Source organism: Callospermophilus lateralis, chromosome 13 (assembly GCF_048772815.1).
Source record: "Callospermophilus lateralis isolate mCalLat2 chromosome 13, mCalLat2.hap1, whole genome shotgun sequence".
Lineage (NCBI taxonomy): Eukaryota > Metazoa > Chordata > Mammalia > Rodentia > Sciuridae > Callospermophilus > Callospermophilus lateralis.
The window spans coordinates 83903129-83927204 of record NC_135317.1 but is presented as its reverse complement, the minus strand read 5'-3'; the positions used below and the strand labels follow the sequence as shown (position 1 = coordinate 83927204).

The window sequence follows — 24076 nt, the reverse complement described above, 5'->3', positions numbered from 1 at the left end:
AATAAATTTCCAGCCCTCCAAGTTATTTCTATTCTTTCTGAAATTCCTATTCAGATGCTAGATTTCCCTTATCCTCTAATGTTCTCATCTTTATTTTTTATATTTTTGTACCTTTTTTCCTTCACTATTTATCCTTTAGCTCTCCAATTGATATCTATACTCTGACCATCGTGCTTTGAATTTCTAGGAGATTTATTAAGTGATCCTTTCCTACAGTATCCTACCCTTATATAATGGATTCTGAATCTTCAACTAGGGAAACAATTAGTAATTGTTTACTTAAAAAAAAAAAAAGTTTTCTTCTTTCTTCATAATCTGTTTCCTTACAGTCCTTTTCCCACCCCCTCTGTTTGTGCTGTAATCTATTTTCCATGTTAAAGGTTTTCCTCTACATCTTATAATCTTTGACTCATGATTCAGTGATAGGGACAAGATATTAGCAGAAGAATCCCTAGGGGTTACTCCTTTCAACATTCACAAGGCATTTAATCATATAACATTGTAGCATATTCTAGTCCTGCAATCCTCTTTTGGGAAAAGGGCTGATGCCCAGCAGAAATGGCACATTGGGTCTATGGAAAAGAATCTAATGATCTAACTTCAAAAACTTTCAAAGTATTTACTCTAGTGCTTTTGATCTGTCTCTCCTTCACTAGAGTTCCCGTGGTACTCAATACTGCTAGTTCCTATACCTTGTGTGGATTCTGTGACAAACTAGGCTTTTTCCATTTCCCATGGTCCTTTGGGATTTGTCTTTTCTTAGATGTACTAAGTCAGTTACAAGTGATTCACCAGCTATATAGCTTTCAAACCTGAGTTGCCATGTTATCTTTCTCTTCTCTTTGTAGCTTAGTGTCTTTAAAAAGCAAACATAATGCCTTTAATATATTTTAGTGGGATTTCAAAAACAAATGAAATGTAAGTTAAATCAATCATCTAAACCTGCAAATCCTAGCTCCAAATCATTAGCTACAATATTTCATATAATTTCTTCTTTTTTCTTTATATTTTAAACTAAAGCAGTATTCAGGTATTTTGTGTCTTGAGTTACTCTACACTTCATAAGCCAAATTCATAATAATTATTTTTTACATAAAAGTGCTAAAATTTGTCTGTGTATACAGATAAATCTTCACCTTTCTCGTACTGATTTTCCACAAATAAAGCAAGTCCATTTTCTTTTTCCACCATGAGTACATTCTATGTGGCGTTTCAAATTTCCAGTGTCATTGAACTGACGTCCACATATATCACATGGAAAAGGACCTTAAAAAAAAGAAAGAAAAAGAAAGAATAGTATGCATTCAAAGAGAGATACTAAGTTAAATTTAGTAGGTGTGCTATACATTTATGCCTACCACTATCAGTGCATATGTTATAATATGTTACACTTATTGGTTCATAGTTTTTTTCTTCTTCTTTTTTAGATTGTTATTCCTGGAAAGCAAGTGACAATCATTTCCACAGTCCTAGAATCAAGTAGAGGGTTTGTTAAGTAATAGACATAATTAATGCTGAATGAACTAATGTATTAATAAATTAAAATGGCCAGTTCCTAATTTGAAATCAAGCTGAACCAAATGAAAATGCCACCTACTAAATATCTGTGAAAAGTAGGTAATAAAAAACTTTGAAAAGATAAAAAACTTTTTTTTTGGAGGGTTCACAATTTGGAAATACATTGCTATTCCTAATAACAAGTTTTTAGTGATACTAAGTAGACTTAAAATGTTGTGGTACATTTCTATTTAGTCCTACAAAATTAAACCCAAATTTGCCATAGTAATATTGACCTTTGCTGGATTCCAAATTTCACCATGATTTTATCAAATATTCAACTGGAGAGAATAAGTTCCACTCAATGGCAAGTTCAAAGGAAGATAAAGAATGTGAAAAGCGGGGGCTGGGGTTGTGGCTCAGCAGTAGAGCGCTCACCTAGCACATGCAGGGCACTGGGTTCGATCCTCAGCACTACATAAAAATAAAATAAAGGTATTATGTCCAACTACAACTAAAATAAAGTATTTTTAAAAAGAATGTGAAAAGAAACACAAGAGTTACAACTCAAAAAAGCTGCATATTGACTTTGAAATCTGGTACTTCACTTCCACATCATGCCACGCCTATTACCCCTTAAGTCCCAAGTTTTCAATTCTATGAACATATTACTCAAATATTATTTCAAAGTTACCTTAAGTGGTATATTCGTTGATAAGTTTAAATTCTTATAGGTGTCCTACACCTATAAAATTGAAATCTTGGGACAAAATGGGTTAACATTTTTCTCCTAATGAATGTCAACTCTTATTAAAAATCATATGAACTGGGGCTGGGGATGTGGCTCAGGCCGTAGCGCGCTCGCCTGGCATGCATGTGGCCCGGGTTCGATCTTCAGCACCACATACAAACAAAGATGTTGTGTCCACTGAGAACTAAAAAAAATAAATAAATATTAAAATTCTCTCTCTCTCTCTCTCAAAAAAAAATCATATGAACTAACTAACCATATGTAAAATATTTGTTTGAGCACAGTGTTATAACATAGTGATTAATTTAATTGTTTGGCTATCCATTTATTACAATGTACTTCCCTTGGATATTTTTCTCAGTGAACTTTAGTTAGCAGGTTAGCTAAACCTTACTACTTCGTAAACTGGAATACCTCTCCTAAATATATGCTGAAACGTGACAGAAAAATAACCTTTTGGGTTGGAGCTGTGGCTCACTTGCCTGGCATGTGTGAGGCACTGAGTTCGATTCTCAGCACCATGTATAAATAAATAAAATAAAGGTCTATCAACAACTAAAAAAGAAAAAAAGAAAGAAAAAGAAAAAAAGTAACCTTTCAATAAGCTTGAAAATTTTTCTAGTTCAATCTCTTTATAGGAATTTCTGTAAACAACATTAACATCTGCCCAGTTTGACATATGCTTATGTACTAGGATGCTTTCATTGATGAGAAAGTAATTATCATAAAACAATTACTTTAATTTGTAAGTTCTAGTACTTAATAAATAACTGGTAGTAAAACTAAACTTGTATCTTAGAATTTCCACCCAAAGTACTTAAAATGTTTACTTACTTACTAAGTCATTTATTTAATAAATGTTGTAATAATCAGGAACAGGAAAAAGAGGCAGAAGCAAATATATTGGTTATACAATTTACTAAGTTTTGCTAGGATGTTTCTACAAAAATATTAATAATTGTTTTTCATTTCAAAAAGAGAGAAAACTATTTTTCCTGGTACTAAAGTATAAAAGAGTTTTTCACATACAACTTCTAATTATGAACATGTCTCCAACTACAGATTTAGTAACTACAAAAACTATTTCCATATGATGATTCCTTAGAATTTCTCAGATGAAATACTATTAAAGAACAATTTAGCAAAGGCAACTTGGAGAGGGTTAGGATAGAAAAAGAATTCTGTATAAACCAGCTTTGTGTACTAAAATCACAAAGATTAAGTATGCCTTATTGTATGATATACCCTTGAAAGTATCTGAAGAGAGAGGAAGATTCTCTTTCTCAAGATAAAGTATTTCAGGTACTTCAACAGTTTTTTTAATGACGTGACTTTAAGATCCTATATCACCAAAACTACCCTTCTCTATATTTGTCAATATCCAAAACCATTTATACTATTAATATCCTAATTCTGAAAAACACATTTATTAACATAGTTTAACACTATACTGATTTTTGTCAGTCTATTTGTTTACACTGTGCCTTTGCCTAAAAAGCCCATCTATAATATGAGGAATTTGGATCACGTACCACCACGTTATGTTTTTTCAAGACTCAATGAGTAAAAGATCATTCCCATGAGTCTACCATTTTGTATTTATTCCTAATCTTATTTGTTTTGACCTATTTCATAACATCCAGAATTTTTTCTTTTCAGTATCAGACCTTGTACATGCCAGACAAGTACTGTGGCACTGAATTATATCCCAGCCCTTTTATTAAAAAAAAAAAAAATTATTTTGAAAAATACAGGATATCATACTAAATTGCCTATGCTGAACTTGAACTTGCAATCCTCCTACCTCAGTCTCTTGAGTAGTTGGAATTACAGTTATGTGCCACTACAACCAACTTTATTTTTTAATATATTTTTATTTTTAGGTATATTAAGTACCCCTGCCAGCTTTATGCCATATGTAAAACTATTTACCTGCATTGTTTTTATTTACTGTAAAGAATTCTTACTTATGTTAGTAAAAACATTGAATAGAATAGGATAAAGGCCTCCCCCTGGGATGACAATAATTTGTTTTTGGGATTAACTATCAAAAATTTATCAAACTATACCACCATCTAGACCATGGTCTCCACCTTGGCCATGGCATAAGGCAAAAAAAAATTCATCAAGTACAGTATTTCATTTCACATATGCTAAGTTTACACTATTCCTTGAAAAATGAGTGTTTTATACAATAAAAATGCTTCACCCCAACCTATTCAATAATCAAAGAATGAATTATTGCCAGGCACAGTGGCATGTAACTGTAATTCAGCAGCTCGGGAGGTTGAAGCTGGGGGATCAAAGACAATTTGAGCAAATTGGTGAGGCCCTAAGCAACTTAATGAGACCCTGTTTCAAAATAAAAAATAAAAAGGGCTAGGGATGTGACTCAGTGGCTGGGTACAATCCATGGTACAAAAAAACCCACAAAGTTGTTTATGACCTTGAACACATTTGCTACCAAAATAAAAACCATCACATTTACTAATGTGTGGGAACTGTAGCATATACAGTACTCCTCCAAATCAGTATAACTTTCTTTCATTAATTTAATATCCAAAGTTCACTAATAGTGATTCAACAGTCTCCCCAAATGAAACAGGTAAAAAAATCTAACAAAATGAGTAAACATCTACATGATTTATGATGTAAAAAATCAAAGAACAGCTAAATAAATGGAGATATAGTCCATGATCAGCGACAGGAAGACTTGATATTGTGAGGATGTCAGTTCTTCACAATTTGACCCAAGAATTAATGCAATCCCAATCAAAACCCAGCAAATTATTCTTTAAGTATCAACAAATTCTCCTGTTTATATATGTAGAGGGGAAAAAAAATCCAGAATAGCCAACACCATATTGAAGGAGAAGAACAAAGTTAGAAAACTTACTTCAAGACTTAACTATAAAGTCAAGGGAGTATGGTATTGGCAGATGAAAAGACAATTACACAAACAGAACATAAAAGAGCCCAGAGTCACATAAATATGATCAACTGATATGACAAATAAATGAATGCTACACAACTGAGAAAACTGGTTACCATATGCAAATTTTTTAAAATTAATCTAGACATAAGCCTTAGAGTCTTTGCAAACATGAACCTGAAATGAATCACAGACCTAAATGTAAAATGTAAAACTATAAAAATTCTAAGACATAGTGGCAAAAACCTAGATGACTGTGGGTTTGACAATGGCTTTTAGACATGACACCAAAGGCAAATCCACCAAGGTATTGATAAGCTGGATTTATTAAAATAAAAAATTTCTTCTGTGACAGATACTGTTAAGATAATGAAGACAAGCCACAGATTGGGAGGAAACACTTTAAAAGAAATATTTCATAAAGGGCTATATATATTATTCAAAATATACAAAGAACTCTCAAAACTCAACAATAAATAAAATAAAGGACCCAATCAAAAACTGGGCCAAAGGGCCAGAGATGTGACTCAGTGGTAGAGTGCTTACCCAGCACATGTAAGGCACCACATAAAAATAAATAAATTAAAGATATTGTGTACATCTACAACTTAAAAAAAAAAATTTTAAAAATCGGGCCAAAGACATCCATCACACCAAAGGTATACACAAATAGCAAATAAACATAAAAAGATGCTTTATATCATAAGTAATTAGGAACATAAATTAAAACAATGATACCACTAAACACCTATTACAATGGCCATAATTCAGAATACTGACAATACTAAATTCTGTTGTTGTAGTTACCATTTAGAAAGTCCTTCAGAGGCTCATGTATTGAAAGCTTGGTCCCAGTACAGCAGTGTTTAGCATTGGGGTTTTGGAATATGATCGGATCATGATTCAGTGGATGAGCCCATGAAAGGATTCCTAATTTGATGGCATTTTGGGAAGGTGGTGGAAACTATAGGTGGTCCCTCACTGGGGGAAACTCGTCACTGGGGGTATACCCTGGAAGGATATATCTTGTCCCCGGTCCCTTCCTCTCTCTGTTTCCCAATCGATATGAGGTGAGCAGCTTTGCTCTACCATGCCCTTCCACCATCATGTACTGCCTCACCACAGGCCTAAAACAATGGAGCCAGCTGAAAATGGGCTAAAACCTCTGAAACTGTAAGCCAAAATAACATTTTCCTTCTTTGGGTTTTTTCCCCCCAGATATTTTGTCACAACAATGAAAAGCTGACTAACAGATACCAAGGATGTGAAGCAACAGGAATTCTTTCATGGCTAGTGGAAATGTACAATGATACAGCCACTTGGGAAGAGAGATGATGGTGGTTCCTTACAAACCAAGTATAATCTTACCATTCAATACAGTACTTATGCTGCTAGGGATTTACCCAAAAGAACTGAAAACTTATGTTCACACAAAAATTTGCACACAGATATTCATAGCAACTTTTTCCATAACTACCAAAACTTAGATGTTCATAAATTATACAAATATACTACTTTGTTGGGCAATGATTATAACGGGGATGTTATGCATATGTGGTGGCAGGGGGCATAATGGGAAATAATTACTTTAAAAAAATAGGCACTTTTAGAAGAAAAAAGAGTACTTCAATAGTCCCCTCCAACATGATGTAATAATAATCAATAATTGCCATGGGTGCTTTAAAAAAAACTTCCTTACCCAGATGGAACTTTTCCTGATGCTTCAACCGTGCAAACCTTGATTTAAAATGTTCTTCACAATAGGTACACTTAAAAGGTTTATCTTGAGAATGTAAAATCATATGTTCTTCCAAATGTGGCCTTCTTGTAAAAGATTTCTTACAAATCTAAATGAATGTATATAAAGTGCAAGGAAACCTTAATTAAAAACTAAAATACAAGGTCATAATGAGAAAAAAAAAATATATATATATATATATTCAAAGTAAGAAATTTCTACAAACAGAAAACTTACCAAAAGTACAATCAAATTATGTGAAGGAAAAAAACTTTGGAGGAATTACTCCAAGGAATGATTTTGTATCAGCTATAAAGCTAACTGAGTTTCAACTCCTTATATGTTTAATAGAGCTATAAAATAATTTTACTTAATTCTAGACAGTAATTTCTTAATTCAACATATATTTTAATTCTTAATTTCAATAGATAGTTTAAAGAATTTATGTATCGGGAATAAAAAAGTTTTATCAGTGCTGCCATATATTTGATTTGAAAAATGAACAAGAAATCATAGAAAAATAATTTCAAAATTTTTCTCTTGAAGTGATCAGAAAGAAACACAACTCTTAAAGAAATGTAACATATATCAAAAATAGAAAAAGAGAAAGAGAGGCTGTTGCAACAACATGTAACATAAAGCACAAGGCTAATTCACAAAATATATTTAATTTTCACAATAATCCTATGAAGTAGACATAATTATCAATATCATCATTTTATAGCCACAGATGATGAACTTAGTAAGGGGAAGACATCATCTTATGTAGATTCGAATAACAAAATTCAATTTCTAGAAACAGAAATCAGAGAAATGGTGAGAATACTGAGAATTTTGCTATGTATATAAATTGAATCCTAGTTATAAAGAAGAAAAAATAACAATACAACATATTAAACATATTCATCTAAATACTCAAAAAAATATTTCAGGAGTGTAACAGAATAAATTTTCCTACAAATTCCTTGCCGCTAAAAAATGAAGTCTAATTCCCCTCCCCTTAAATTTGCCCTGGCTGTATGACTCCTTGAATGATGATTTCTGTTGTGGAAGTTATGATATGTGACTTCTGAGGTTAGGCTCTAACTTTGTAGTTCTTACTAGGCTTCTCAAAACACACAGTATAATCAGTCTTAGAACCCAAATACTATACAAGAAGGAAGTTGATGTAATCTAATGAAAAAGAAGAGGAGGCTCTAGGTTATTGGTGCATTCCTGCTGAAATCCTAGTTGTCAGAAAACACCAAGCTGCCAACCAGGTGATTGAGTCACTTTGGAAATGGCCCCAAACCAAACCAGTCCAATCACCACCTAAAAACAATCACCTAAAAACAACTGAATGACTTCAAATGATACCATGTAAAACAGAAGAATTACCTGGCAAAGCTCTGCCCCAAATTTGGATTCCTGCCCCACAAAAAGGTAAGATACAACAAAATAGTTGTTTTAAGTACACTAAATTTTTAAGGTGGTTTATTATGCAGCAACAGATAACCACAAATGGGTGGGAGTCAGAGGGAAGCAACTCCAACACTTCAACTCTGCAAAAATAATGTCATAGATGATATACCCAACTGTAAATACCTGGTATAGTGATTTCAGTATCAATAAAAACTAGGATTTCTAATCAGATCTACCACCCAAAACTAACTCACCAGGATTAATTTATAAAAACCACTAGACTAATTTTACAAAAAAGAAAGATACTAAAAGTGGGATAAATTCAATTATGTTACTTTAAAATCTAGCCTAGCATGAGCAACTCCCCCACACCCAAGGACCTGGGTTTGATTCTCCATTGCAAAACAAACAAAAAAACCTAATCACCTTTCTTTCCCAAAAGGCAACATTATATGTACTTTGTATTTCTAATACAAATTAAAAACCCTTACATCACATTTCCAACTTTCACTCTTAGTCTTCTTGATGGAAATAAATTCTTGTGCATTTTCAGGATGAAATCTACCAAAGAAAAATAAAAATTATTAGGAAAAGATGATACTAGTTAAGTCAATATAACATATAAATCCACTAACTGTAATTACAAGAATCAGGCACTGATTTTTTTCTTAAAGTGATAGGCATCTCTGGTAAGAATATAGATTATCATCATGATTTTTAACAAAGTTATTCTTAAACCTCAGTTTATGCAGAAATAAAAAAAAATTTAACCATATTTTAAAAATATTCAGGAACCCTAGCAATTTATAAATAACCTGCAAAGTAACTGATTACACTTTTTTACTCCACATTTCAGTAAATTTATTTTTAGAGCTAATATGCAATACAATATTAAATATTTTCTCACAATCTTTCACACATTAAATATGTAAAGCAAATTCTTATAATTCTAAAACCACATATTTCTGAAGACATTCTTATCCAACCCCAAAACAGAAAACAACATAATCAAATGCTCTACCTTAAAACCTGTTACAGACTATATTCCTGTTTCAACATCAAAAAAAAACTTATCTCAATACCATAAACAAAAAACATGGATGAATTAATATTTGCTCTTCTTAATCTGTAGTCTGCAAAATATTAAGCAATGAAAGAATTAGAGATAAGCATTTTCATAGATATTTTTAGTTGACTATTTTTAGTTTACTACATGCTTACATTAGAAAGCACCATATTGTATATAATAGAAGCAAGATAATACTTGCCTCTTAACATGCTTGGCTAAAGTCTTCTTGCTTGCATGAAGTTTATTACAATAAGGGCACTTATGCTCCTTCTTATGAAATTCTGTTTCATTACTGTGCTTCTTTCTGTGAACAGTTAGGTTAGACTTTGTCGAATAACGCTGGTGACAAATATCACACTCAAAGGGCTTCTCACCTGTGTGTACACGGGTGTGGCTTTCGTATTTCCCTACCAAAAGAGAGAAATTAAAATTAAATTGAGCACATTTGCTGCATTGTGAATGAAATCTGACAGTGGAATAAAACGTCATGATTTAGCAAAATTAAATATACACCCAAATCCTCAATTTCAGAAATTTAAATAATTCTCAGCCATTTTGCTAAAACATACCCTCCAGTTTATACATGTATATTAATAATCAACATCTACCACTTCCCCTACTGTGTTCAAGAAAGCCAGAAAAAATTTAACCTTTTTGTATCCAAGTTAATAATACTTCATGGGGCTGTGAGAAGTAAATGAATTAATACACAGATAAAACTTAAAGCATTCTAGTATAAAGTAAGCACTATAACAATCTATTTTTATTATTATCATATGGATTATATGGATTGCTAGTCACAGTATGGACAAGTAGGTATACCTCAAATATAAATCTGTAATTATGATTATGTGTTATAAATAATTATAACAGATTTGAGTATGTGCTATAATAATAGATCAAACTAGGGTTTCATCTGACAGCAGTGAAAGGACTTTGCTTTTTCCACTTGCCACTACTAACACTATCTAGTAACTCGGTTTTCTTTCTGCCACTTCAAGGGCATACCCTCCCATCTACACATGCATATAAATATCCTATCTCCACTACTTCCCCTACTGTATTTAAGGGATCAGATCTAATGCTGGACGAGGACAGGAGTCACTATATGGAATTTTTAAAAAGTTTTATTTGATTATGAAAGATTTCACATATCATTTTTTTAAACTGATGGGTTTTTTTTGTTTGTTTTGTTTTGTTTTTGTGGTGCTGGGGATTAAACCTAGAGCCTTGTGCATGCAAGACAAGCATTCTACCAAACTGAGCTATATTTCCAGCCCTTAAACTGACTTTTAAGATTATGTAAATACAAACTCATGGGAAAGTATGTAAAACAAATTAAGAATATACATCTGATATTAAATGATTAATGATGTGTTTTGGGGGAACATTTTTTAAATGGGGATTAAATGTGCATGTCTAGTACAGATTCTTAAAAAACAGAAAGATAATTTATCAACTTCCTAATGCTAAAATCTCATCTGTATTAGCAAGTGAACAGGAACAGTAACTTCATAAGAAAAACTGCACCAATCTTTATTTTCTATGAAAATACAGATGCTATATTAGATTAGTAGCATTTTCCTTGTATTTAAAGAAGTTTTTTCTTGTTTTCAAATAAAAAATTAAACCTAATGTAGCTAAATATTAAAACTTTCAAAATGGCAAATTAAAAATAAAAACTATTTTGACTATAAAGTTTCCATTTTCCTATAGACCAGGAGACTTAAGATTTAAGCAAGAAAAAGAAAACAGAAAATTAAACTGAAATAGCCAAAATAGACAAATCTAATGATCTTTTGAAAATATTTTAAATAAATTCAGCAAAGACAAGAGATCAATGAAAATATAGAAACTTAAATAATTCATCATGACATTAAAAATCTCAATAGTGAAAACACTATGCTTAAGTTATTAATTCAAAGTTTATGCACATAATCACTGCAGGACCTATTATAGCTTAATGAATTCGAATTTCTGAATAAGAGAAGAGAGAAAACCCTGAGAAAATGATGGATTCAGAGGAGGTTTATCTAGGTTTATCTTTAGAGGCTAATGGGGGAAAAAGTTAAGTCTCCAAATAAATTTCATGTTTAAAGCAATTGGTAGGGGTGTATGTATGTGTGTGTGTGTGGGGGGGTATTCAACAATAATGCATAAAATCTAAATGTTCACTCAAATTTATTGAAGTTTCAACTTAAAAAATACTGTCACTTCAAGCAACAAATCTGTCCTGGTGTTCAGAATTTATTGCATAATATGGGTCATGCAAAATTATCACTGTCAGAATCTGCATGCAGTTTTTGCAGAGATGCATCACCAAATTAGTTCATTATACACACACACACACACACACATACATACACATATGTAAGACATATATATAATATAAAATATTGTTAAACATTAAATTGTACCTTGAATCTATTCATATACCATATCCTAAAAACTATGAAATTAAATACTTGGCATTAGAGAATTAAGCCATTGTTATAACTCTTCTTTAAGAACCAAGTATAATCTTTGTCAGGATGGACTATAAAGTCACGTTCAATTAAAAAAGGGGGGAGGGTGTTAAAAAAACATTTATTTTTAAATTCTAGAAGATACTGTGAGTTTAATCCAAGGAAAATTTTGAGTTCTGTCTAGGAAAGATAAATTATCCAGATTTCCTCTTGCACCCCATATGTCATCTTGCTATTTTTGCTTTTTTACCCACTAGGATTTTAGTATAAGGGAAGAGGTCAAAGGACTCTTATTTGCATGAAAATCCCCTGAGAAAAGGACAGCTGGTAGCCTAAGGAATGATATAACAGGATAAGCAGTCTTACTCCAAGCAACTATTAAATATATCAGAAAAGATAAGAGATCCGAAGAAATGGAATCAATTTATTAAATTATATACTGTGGAGCTAATGGTTCCAGCAGGTTTCAGAGCTTTTCATCTCTCATAAACCCACTCCAAGGCAGCCAAGTTAGAAGCTGATAAGAAAGCTTAACTGGCTTCTTACAAGTTCAATGTAAAGCCAGGCATCAGCCTCTCAACCCAGTTCAAGAAAGCAAGCGCTTACTGAAAACTCATAATTTAAAATGACCGGATATATTATAAAGGATACTAGCCAAGAATAAAATGCATAAGCTTCAGATTCACAATTGAATGAAATGCTTAAAATAACAACAAACATTTGTAAATTCCATGAAAGGAATAAGTGTGATATGAAAAGGATGACTGGAAGGTAGCCCTTGAACTATTTTGGGGATGATATGGTAACACACTTAGGATACATCTTCTACATATTCTTTTTATTCTACCCATCACCAATCTACTTTGTCTACATTCTGCAAATCACTCTGCTCTACCCTCATCCACTTTTCATTCCCAAGGCCCTCATCTAGTCCAAGCACTGATGCTTCTAGTCCTCTGCTACATGCTCCCTTTTTTTTTTTTTTTTTTTTTTTTTAGGTTACTGGGATTGAATTGAGGGGCACTTGACCACTGAGCTACATTTTCAGCCCTACTTTGTATTTTAATTAGAGACTGAGGCTGGCTTTGAACTCATGATTCTCCTGCCTCAGCCTCCTGTGCTGCTGGGCTTACAGGTGTGTGCTAGAGCTTGGCAACATGCTCCTTCTTGTCTCCCAAACTTTCTCATTCAGTCTTTTCTTTTCCAAACTGAAGTCAACATCTTTTTAAAACTACTAAAGGTTGTCATTTTCTTCATCAAGTTTTTTTTCATCAGATAAAATCTAAACTCCTCTGCCATTCAAATACAAGCTATTCAAAATTTGACCTCCACTTACTTGCCAGTCCTCATCTCCTATCATTTTTATTAGGCTTCCCAGCCCATCTTGAAACCAGACAATATATAACAATATATTTTAACAACTTTAGCAATTTCCAGAATCAACATCCCTTAATGCCTTTACACATTGATCCTTCTGCCTTCAAAATTTCTCCCTATTTCTTAAGTCTTAGCTCAAATATCATCGCTTTTGGAAACCACTCCTGATTCCCTGAGTCTTCTGTATTTATCCTCATAAAATTATCTTTTAATAATTATTATCATATGATCGTCTCTTTGCATGTACACATCATGTTCTAAGATTCTTAAGGACAGGGAATATATCATTTCCTATTGGTTTATCTGTGTTTGGTAGTTTAGAGGCTCAGTAAGTATGTAATAGCAGCCAGAATTCCTTGAACACATAAATTTTGTACAATAGTTTAAGTGATTTCCTAGAAATATCGAATTTAATCCCCATTATAACCCCAATAAGAAGGTACTATGAGCATCATATTAGCATTGTCTCACTTTATGAGAATAAAGCATAGACAGGTTAAGTAAATCACCCAAGACTTGAATTCAAAAAAATCCAGGCAGTTAGACATTACCATAGCTTATGTTTATAGAATTTTGCAGAATTAATGCAGATTATTATATAGTTTCCCAGTTGTATTGCAATCCAGAATCCTTCTCTAAGAAAGTATCTCACAGGCCTAGCGTGTTGGATGGGACAATTTAAGATCTATGTGCTGGATCTATAATGCATGTTTTAACTGAACCTTGCTCACTCATCTCCAAGTGAAATTAGGTCAATTAAAGTAGATACAGGAAGCATGTGCTAAAGGTACAAAGGTCAAAGATGCAGAATCCATTAGAAAGATGAAATGTTCTCAGGTACATAAACCCCAAAAAGCTGTTCTTTCCTAAATACATACGTTCTTTTAACTTTGTTAATTCTCAACAGCAAATATCTAGCCTGACTTTAACAAGTGTATGGTAATGAGCTCTTCCGATTGACTGAAAAGTTATTTTATTCATGTTGGCATACAGCTTCACAATAAAAAATTAATAAATAATTGCCAAGTTGGATTATCAAAAGTATTCTGATTCAGAGATAATGTATTCAAAAAGCATTATAAAAAGCAAAAAGTTACTACTTTAATGCCTACTGTATGCTGTAGCTATATTTTGATGGTAAATGATTAATACCTTATAAAACCAATTTCCACCTATATCAATAACATAATAATTCAAAAGTATAATACACTCAGGAACATATTAAACAAACTCAGATTAAATTCATTATGTTCTTATCATTATGTGTGGTAGAATGTTTCACAATTTCATAACTTCAATTTACACGTAAATAGCTTAACTACTACAATTAAAGAGTATGCATTAAATAGTTTATATGACTTCTCCAAAAATTGCTTTACTAGCAAATATCTGACATCTCAAAATTAAATATGCACTGACATAAAACCTCAGGTTATGGACCACATTTCCTACATACTCTTTTAAAAGGGAAAAATTTGATCTATTCATTTTTATAATAATTAGTATTAATAACTAGGGTACTTCCTAAATTATCTATCCAAAGTTATTCAATTACAGTATAATTTTATTCTTCACTATAGTCTAATTTAAAACATTCTAATTCTAAAAAACACTAGAAAGGTGACTATATTTATAACTTATTATCATGTACAAAGGGAAAACAGTAAACAAATTACTAAATATAATCCAATTACATTTTCTGTAATGACTCAAGTTAGCACTCATCTTCAAAACTGGAATATAAATCAAAGCTGTTCATGATAATTATTGATTCTCTGGAGTCTTTCATATTAAATACATGAACTAATAATCTATTACCTATTAGGACATGACAAAGAAAAAATAAAGGGTAATATAAATACTTAACATGATTCCTGAATCACAACAAATTTAAAATAATAGGATAAAGTACACAGTGAAAAGAAAATTATCTTCCCTACTTACGCACTCTTTATTTTCAAACTTCAGTTTCCAATTATTACCTTTAAATATCCATGTAAAGTAAGTGATAAGAAACAAAAGTTTTCTTACCTATTCGGTCAAATGTTTTATCACATTTAGGACACTGCAATATTTTTTTGTTACTGTTCTGAATGACTACTGGAGTTAACCCCTCGTGAATGCTTCCTACAGAATCACCAGCCTCAGGTTCCTCTTCTACGTCATTATCTTTTTCACTTTGTTCTTCAATGTCAGAGTATTCATCTGACATTTCCTCCTCTAGTTCATCTTCTTCAGCATTATATTCACTTCCAGGATCCTCAGAATCATTTTTATCTGACTTTTCCTTATCAAAACTTTCTTGATTCAAATTGTCTGATCCATCACCACTTTCTTGTTCATCCTCACTGGTATCATCAAACTTAACAGGGCACTTCCGATTCCTTTTTGATCTTCTCGCAGAAAAACTTCTCTCCAGCATTTTTAACCCATGTTTTTTCCCTAACAAAAGGGACCTATGAGTTTTAGCCAAATGATTTTCTAAAGACTTTTTGTAACAAAAATGTCTACTGCAGAATTTGCACTGATGATTATTTGATAATCTTCCAGTTAATTCATTTAGTGTTTCTTCTGGTGATGACTTTTCAGTTAGCTCTGATTGAAAAGCGGCAACATTTTCATTATTTAGCAGCTTTACTGCATCTATAATGTCCAAAAATTTTGCAGCCTCTAAAACAAGAGGTATTTCATATTTGTACACAAAAAATTCTGATGTGTAAAGAAATTCAAGCAAATGCTGAAAAACTGAATGTGTTACGTGATCCAGAGTGACAACATCAGTGCTTGGATTTTTGCTCAAACAGGCATGAAAATAACTACTGCCAACAGCAACAACTACTTTATGTGCACTAAATTCTTTTCCTTCTACTATGATAAGTAAATCACAGAAAGATGGTTGTTTCTGTCTATCATCATTTAAATACTTTAGCAAATTCTTATTATACTGCAAAGAACTCAAAAGCTTTCTCTGATCTGGAGAGGGAGGAAGTTCCTGATAACAGTGCAGAGCTTCAGTTGTAGGTCTCTCTGTAGAGTGAGTACAGGTCACTTGGTCACATTCCACTGCAACATTTCCTTCCGAAGAATCTTTATAGCCAAGATGGATCTTCTCGTCAAGATTTGAAGTAACCTTTCTCCTTTTCTTCATTGCAGTACAGCAATTTCAGAACAAGAAACTTCATAAGTGTCTTAAGAGATTCATAAAGGAAAACTAGATTGTCTTGGACAACAGCTTCTGGACAGGGGTGCCTGAGGGTTTCATGGTCTGCAAAAGTAAGAATAGTGTAAAATAACTCCAGGCAAAGCAACCTTAAATCAGTCACAGGCATTTGTCAGCTCCTTCCTAAATTATAACTAAGTTACCATTAAGTCACACTCACATTCATTCGTGGCTAAGATTTTAGGGCGGAGAACAGAACAAGGAGGGCCAGGTTAGAAAAGACAGCCAACAAAAGAATAATTTTTAAAGGAAGCCAGAGCACACCTTCCAGGCCTGATTTACGAACAGGGTGGAAATAACTGGACAGAAGCGGGAGAGTTCTAAGATCCTTGACGATGGAGGTTGAAGGGGGCTGCAGTCATGTTTGGGGGGCGCTGAAATAGTGACAATAAGGCCGTCGCGGCCACGAAATCCGAGTCTTTCCATTAGCATGCTTTTTATGCGGGGCAATGCACAGCTATTCACAGACCTAACACGTCCCTCTCCCAAAACCACCCGGCAGGAGATGGCCCCAGAAGGGGCTCAGAGCAAGAAGAGTGGGGTCAAACACAGGGACGACTAAAATAAGCAAAAGAGCCTTTCAAGGCCCGGGCCAGATGGAGAATGCGCTCGCCTACCAGAAACCCGTTACCCTTCCCACCCAGTATCCCTAGGCAAACGCCCCACAGATTCATTACCGGGAACCCAGGGCTCCCCCGCTGGCTCTAGCCGCTGACTCCACTCTGGGCGCGCTCGCTCCAGCGCCTACCCACTTCCGGGTTCAGCCACCCACCTCACCCCCCTCCCCGCTGCTCCTTCCCCTCCCGGAGTCTCGCCGCCTCCAAACCACCGAACACGTCAACCGCGCGCGCAGCCTCCAAGCCGCCCAGAGCGACGGCGCGCGCCCCTACGCGAACCAATGCGCACGCGCGCGCACCCTTCCTTACGCATGCTCGGTCGGTTCCTCTGCTGCTTTGGGAACACTGGTTACTCTCCTGATCCGTTACTCCGGGTTTTCTTGGTGGCTGGGTGGCCACCCGTGATTGAATCCTGGAAGCTTTGCTGCGGCAGGGGAACCGAAGACGGGAGATTTGATAGGGACTTGGGAAGAAATTGGCAGAGGCGCAGTAGTACCGACGTATTTTATTCTCACTGGTGTGTTTAATAGTTTGTAACCAACCAAAGGGCGACCGCCGGAAGCCGGTCCCAGCACACATGCTGGCAAACGTCTAACAAACCGAGATTGACTTCGCTTGGTTTTTTTTCTGATTTAAAGGGCAAGACTTAAATGCAGTTGCTCCTAAGATTGCGGTTTTTAAAAAACTTTTTTTCCCCCCTGTACACAGAAAAAGGCACATATAAGTGTACAGCTGGTTAGAAAAGAAAGGAAGTCAAAAGGGGAAAATCCCAAAGGACAACTTTGCTCTGAGGGAGCACCTGAGATTTCTGCATTTTTAATAAAGCCCCAGGTGGGCTGGTATTGCTGGTCTGAGGGTCACTTTTTGATTAGTATAGTCCCAGACCTTGAGATTGTGCAGACGTAATGCAAGACAAAAGACCAAGACCAAATGAAATGGGGGTCCCAACTCTTAGCCCCTATCTACCCATCAAATATAGAGCTGAAAAGGCTACCCTGTGTGGAAGAACAGGTGGAGGAGTCTCCTACATAGAGGATGTGAGGAAATGCCTAAGCTTTGGTCAAACACCCTTTAGGTGTTGTTCCGAAGTTATATTTTAGATGGTGGTTAACAGGCAATTCTGTACGCTGGAGTAGATGACCCTCTAGTAATACCAGTTGAATCCTTCAAGAGCAAATTCAGGTTTGCCAAAGAAGCCATTTTCCCTAAGAATTCAACTTAGAACCTTGCCTGGGTTTTCAGCCCAGGAGAATTCAGACTCAAGCCTGAAATCTCATCTGGGTGAACTTCCAGCCTGTGGGGCCTGTCCTTTGATTTTAAATTTTCTCTCACAATCATGTGTGAATCAGTTCCTTCAAATAAGTTATATCTCTTCATCCTCTTGCTTCTGTTTTCCTGGAAAACCCTAACTAATCCATCAGCAATGAAAAAGAAGAAAACAATGCCAGGATATTAAAACTTCAGGTGCCAGAAGTTTTTGTCAAGAGTGTGGGGAGAGATCAGAGACCAGAGGCAGGAGGTCAAGAAAAAGGGAATCTTCGCATACTAGAATTTCTTTCAGTGTCTTCCTTTTGCTGATCTGTCATGGTCTTATCCTTTAATAAACTGATTCCGAAGTTTATTTCTGATAATGAAAATGTTTTCCTTCATTTATTCAATTGAAAATCCATAAAACAATGACCTTGTACCAGGAATGTGATATTTTCAATAAACTTCTTATAAACATGTTTTTAATATGAAATACCTGGAACAAATATGAAATACCTGGAAATGAATTTAATAAATTATATTTAACGTCCATACACAATTCTTTACAATAGGAGTGGCAAACTATTTACTGTCAAAGACCAGCTATATTTTTATATTTTATATTTTAGTTTTTCTCCCACTTTTTTCTGGATTTTCACAAGCCTTTAAAAATGTAAAAATTATTTTTATCTTGGGCTGGGATTGTGGCTCAGTGGTAGAGTATTTGCCTAGCATGTGTGAGGCACTGGGTACGATTCCCAGCACCACATAAAAAAAATAAAAACTAAATAAAATAAAGGTATTGTCAACATCTACAACTAAGAATATTCTTTTTAATTACTTTTATCTCAGAAACCATAACAAAGCAAGCCATGGGCTAAATTTGATACATTAAGGATAATTGTTTTCTGACCAACACTTCTAAAACACACCTCAGAGAAATAACCTAAATAACTGAAGAAATATCCTTAGTACCTTGTTCTGCTATAATAAAATACCACTGACTGGGTAATTTATAAACAATAGAAATTTGTTGTACTTCTGCAGTCTGGAAAGTCAAGATCAAGGCACTGGCACTTAGTGTCTGATAAGGGCTTTTTTCTTACATCCTCACATGACAGAAAAGGGGTGAACATTGTCCTCAAGTAGAAGATAGTAGAAGGACAAAAATGGGCCTAAGTACCTTGCTTCAGGCCCCATTTTTTTTTTTTTAGAATTTCAACTTTATACCATCTGATTTATAATTTTATTCACTATATCATTTTTTAATTTTTAAATTTGTTTTAGTTATACATGACAGTAGAATGCATTTATGCACTTTGATATATCATACATAGATGGGATATAATTTCTCATTTTTCTGAGTGTACATGTTGCAGAATCACATTGGTCATGTAGTCACATATGTACATACAATAATAATGTCTGTTTCTTTCTACTGTCTTTCCTATCCTCACATCCCCTCCCCTTCCCTCCCATCATTTTCCTCTTCCTAATCTAAGGTAACACATTCTTCCCTAGTGCCCCCCGCCTTATTGTGAATTAGCATCCACATATTAGAGAAAACATTCGGCCTTTGATTTTATGGGATTGACTTATTTCGCTTAGCATGATATTTGCAAATCCAAACATTTACTGGCAAATTCCATAACTTTATTCTTCTTTAAAGCTGAGTAATATTCCATTGAGTATATATACTACATTTTCTTTATCCATCTATTGAGAGACACCTAGGCTGGTTCCATAGTCTAGCTATTGTGAATTGAGCTGCTATAAACATTGTGTGGTTGCATCACTATACTATGCTGATTTTTAAGTCCCTTGGGTATAAACCAAGGAGTGGATAGCTGGGTTAAATGGTGGTTCCATTCTCAGGCCCCATCTTAATACCACTACAATGGGAATGAAATTTCAACACATGAATTGGGGGGAAAGGGGCATTCAGACCATACAATATGATATATTTACCTATTGTAAAAATCACTGTTGTAAAGTTGTCTCCAAATATATTTAAATACAACAAGAATAAATTAAAAGCAAATAAGCTGGACTTCATTAATATTCTTTTCAAAAGATAATATTAAGAAAATCCACAGACTGGGAGAAGACATTTGATAAATATGTATCTGGCAAAGAGCTTACAGCTAGAATATGAAATGAATTCACATTAATAAGATGAACTATACAGAGAGATGTGCACGAATGTACATTGTATAAATATATTTATATATACATTTATATAAAGTAGGCAAAATATTTGTGCAGACATTTCATGGAAAAGGACTAAACTAGCATATGGAAAGATTTTTTTTAATTTTTAATTTGCATCTTAATGGAGTTGGAAATTAACCACAATATGATACAGCTATACTTTTTTATAAAGAGAATGATTTATTTAAAGGAATAGACTCACATGATTGTGAGGGATGGTAAATTCGAAATCATAAATAGGCTCCATAGGCTGTAAATTCAGCAAGAGATAAGATTCTAGTCTTGAGTCTGAATTCCCCTGGCTGAAAACTCAGGCAAGCTTTCTAAGTTTAAATCTCAGGGAGAAATACTTCTTTGGAAAAACCTCAGACTTTGCTCTGGAAGCGTTCAAATAATAGGATGAGTTCACCACTTGACTAGAGAATAATCTACTCAAGTCTGATTTGCTTGTTGACTATATGAAACCATAACTTGAGAGCCGCATCTAGACCAATGTTCAATGAAATTTTAGGCATTTCATTTATATATATTTACAAAGTACATATCTCTATATTTTCCTTTATATATAAGATTGCCTAAAATTATACAGCCACAATACCAAGTGTTGATGAGGACATGGATGAGCCAAAAACAAAACAAAACAAAACAAAACAAAACAAAACAAAAAAACAAAACCTCATGCACTTCTTGTGGAAATATAAAATGGTACAAGCACTTTGGGTAATAGTCTAGTAATTTCCAAAAACATCAGTTGTTCCATCCCACCTAAAGGATGTAAAAGCATATATACACACAGCTTTACACATAAATGTTCACACCGTAGCTATAATAGTCAAAAACTGGAAGCAACTCAAATGTCCAAAGACAGATAAATGGATGTCAAGTAATGTTTATATAACAAAATTCTCATCAATAAAAAAAGACTAATGATTAAAGGTAACAAATGTGTCTCAAAATAACTATGCTGAGCAAAAGACAAAATGAGTATATTTCCATATGATCAAAATTTGAGACACTCCAAGGTATAATGACAGAAAACATATCGGTTGCTTGGTGAGGAATGGGGGCACAAAAAAAGGGCACAATAAAATGTTTTTTCATGACTTTTATTGTGTGATGTTTTTACCAAGATATACACATGTCATAACTGATCAAATTATTAAATGCATGTGGAGTAGTGTACAAGAGGCCTAAATAAGTAAAACCATTTTTTAAAAAAAGAAGTGTCACATAGACACAAGAACAGAAGCATACAATGAAAGAGAATAGAGAAATAGAAAAATCTAGAAATGAATCCAAATTCACAGACAAATTTACAACATAGAAACATAAAATTTTAAATCTGTGGCAAAAGATGAACTTTCAAATAAATGGAAATGGAGAAAAAATTGGTATCAGAAATAAAAGTAAGTTCTTATACAAACTTGTCAATTCATCAAAATAAATTCCAAAGGGATCAAAGTTTTCCATGTAAATGTTGAAGACATAGAAGTACTATAATAAAACACAAACTTTAAATAGCAGAAAATAGGAAATATTTCTTTAACATTACTGGGAAGTCAAAAGTGTACTGTTTCTTGCTGATATTGAGCTCCTCTTTTATCTGCAATTTAGTCCTCATACATTGCTGGTAGAAAAGTTAAATGGCACAGCCATTTGGAAAACTGTTAGTTGCTTCAAAAGTTAAACATAAGTTACCACAACACCCAGCAAATTCCACTTGTACATATAGTCCAAGACAATTAAACACACATGTTCACATGAAGACTTGTCCACAAATGAAGCAGCATTATTTATAATAGTCAAAAAGTGGAAACAACCCAAATGTCCACTGCTGATGAACTGATAAGCAAAATTTGATATATCCATTCCCTTGAATATTGCTCCATAAAACATTTTTATTCCTTTTATTACTTTCCAAAAAACTAATATTTTATTCAATAAAAAGGAATAAAGTATTGGTACATGCTACAATATAGATAAACCTTAACCATTATGCTAAGTATGACAGAATGAAGTAAGGCACACATACATGACCACACATGGTATAATTCTGTTTATTAGGAATTTTCAAAATATGAACATTGATTTAACAAGGAAAGCATGCTGAAATTCACTGAATTACATGGTTGAAAATGCAGAACTCTATAATTTGTGAATTTTATCTCAAAATATATATACAAAGAGATTGCAATAACATTTGAAGTGCTTATGGAGTCATTTTTAAGTGAAAAAGGACTTTTTCTTCATGTGTGGTACTGGGAAGTAAACCCAGGGCCTCTTGCAAGTTAGGCAAGCAGCACACTACCACTGAGATACATCCCTAGAAATATAGATGTATATGTGAATAAAACTATTCTTTTATTCGCATGTACATATATATGTTAATAAAAGAGTAGTTTTTGTTCATATTTATGGTTAGATTTGCAGAAAAGAATTGAGCTGAGTAAAGACTGGAAAACACTACATAAAAATTTTAACAGTTTCTTTCTAGGTAGTGGAGAGATATAAAATTTTATTTTCTTCAATTTTCAAAAAATATTTTCAGTTCTTCTATTATAAACACATGTTTTAATAATGGGAAAAATAAAAATTTTGAAAAGTACCATAAGGATAAGGTGTCAGACAATGTCATAGTTATGCAGGCTGTTCTAGACTTGTCTCCAGTGTCAGACGATGTCATGTATGCTAGGCAAGCAATAAAATCTCTCATCATACCATGAAAACACAATGACTGCAAAAGCTTAAATTTGTCTTAGGGAGTACTCTACTGACCAGTAAGAAAGTGTTTTCTGATCCTATCTTATACAGTAGAAACCTCAAGAGAGTAATTTGTATAGGGGATTATACCCTCAGGTAGTGACTGATGACTGGAACATATTTTTATACTTAGGGCAGAAAATGCCCTCTATATAGACTTATATAGAGATTCTCTATATATAAAGTTTGGATTTGTGGTGACTGAAGACCTGTCAGATCAACTATATTTTTTAAATTTCCTGAACCAAACAACTGATTTCAGGCCTCATACCCTACTTGATAACCTCTGCTTCACTGCACAGCTCGAGTAGAATGTAGTGAATGTAGAGTCAGTGAAGTTGGAATCACAGCCCTGAGAGACAAGGATTTTGTGTGGGCCAAATATGTGGTAGTAAAAGTCTCTTGGATATGGATAATGCAATGTTAGGAATGGCAGGGACTACAAGGGCAGGATGTGGTACAGACAGACACATGGACCTGAAAGGAGCTATTTTTTTACACTCATTTGAAGAAATGATGGATTGGATATTGGAAAACGAGGGGGAGAAAGCTGTGATAGGAAATACCATCAGAGCAACTGCAGGAGAAGTCATAAACCCTAAGGAATGCCACCTTACCAGGAAGAAGTTGGAGTATTTGGTGGAGAAGATAGTTAAGACTACATATTTACATTAGCAGAAAGCCCAGTGGAAGTTCTTGATATGGAGAGGAGCATGGGTTAGTTGGAGTACAGACAGTAAAGAGTTAAAGCCCATATAGTTAAAAAGTACTAAGGGAGCCTGAGAGAGCT

At 33.9% G+C, this 24076-nt stretch overlaps 1 protein-coding gene across 1 annotated transcript in view; it reads right to left on the bottom strand.

Moving 5' to 3' along the window:
• Window positions 1-17183, bottom strand: part of Zbtb41 (zinc finger and BTB domain containing 41) — a 42203-nt gene extending 25020 nt beyond the window's left edge. The window contains exons 1-6 of the mRNA XM_076831741.1: window positions 17128-17183; window positions 15262-16495; window positions 9588-9795; window positions 8811-8880; window positions 6880-7027; window positions 1137-1266 (exon numbers count right to left, since the gene is read on the bottom strand). Of these exons, the coding sequence (XP_076687856.1) occupies window positions 1137-1266; window positions 6880-7027; window positions 8811-8880; window positions 9588-9795; window positions 15262-16378 (1673 nt within the window). The 5' untranslated portion in view covers window positions 16379-16495; window positions 17128-17183. The remainder of the gene's footprint in view (window positions 1-1136; window positions 1267-6879; window positions 7028-8810; window positions 8881-9587; window positions 9796-15261; window positions 16496-17127) is intronic.
• Window positions 17184-24076: the final 6893 nt, after the last annotated feature.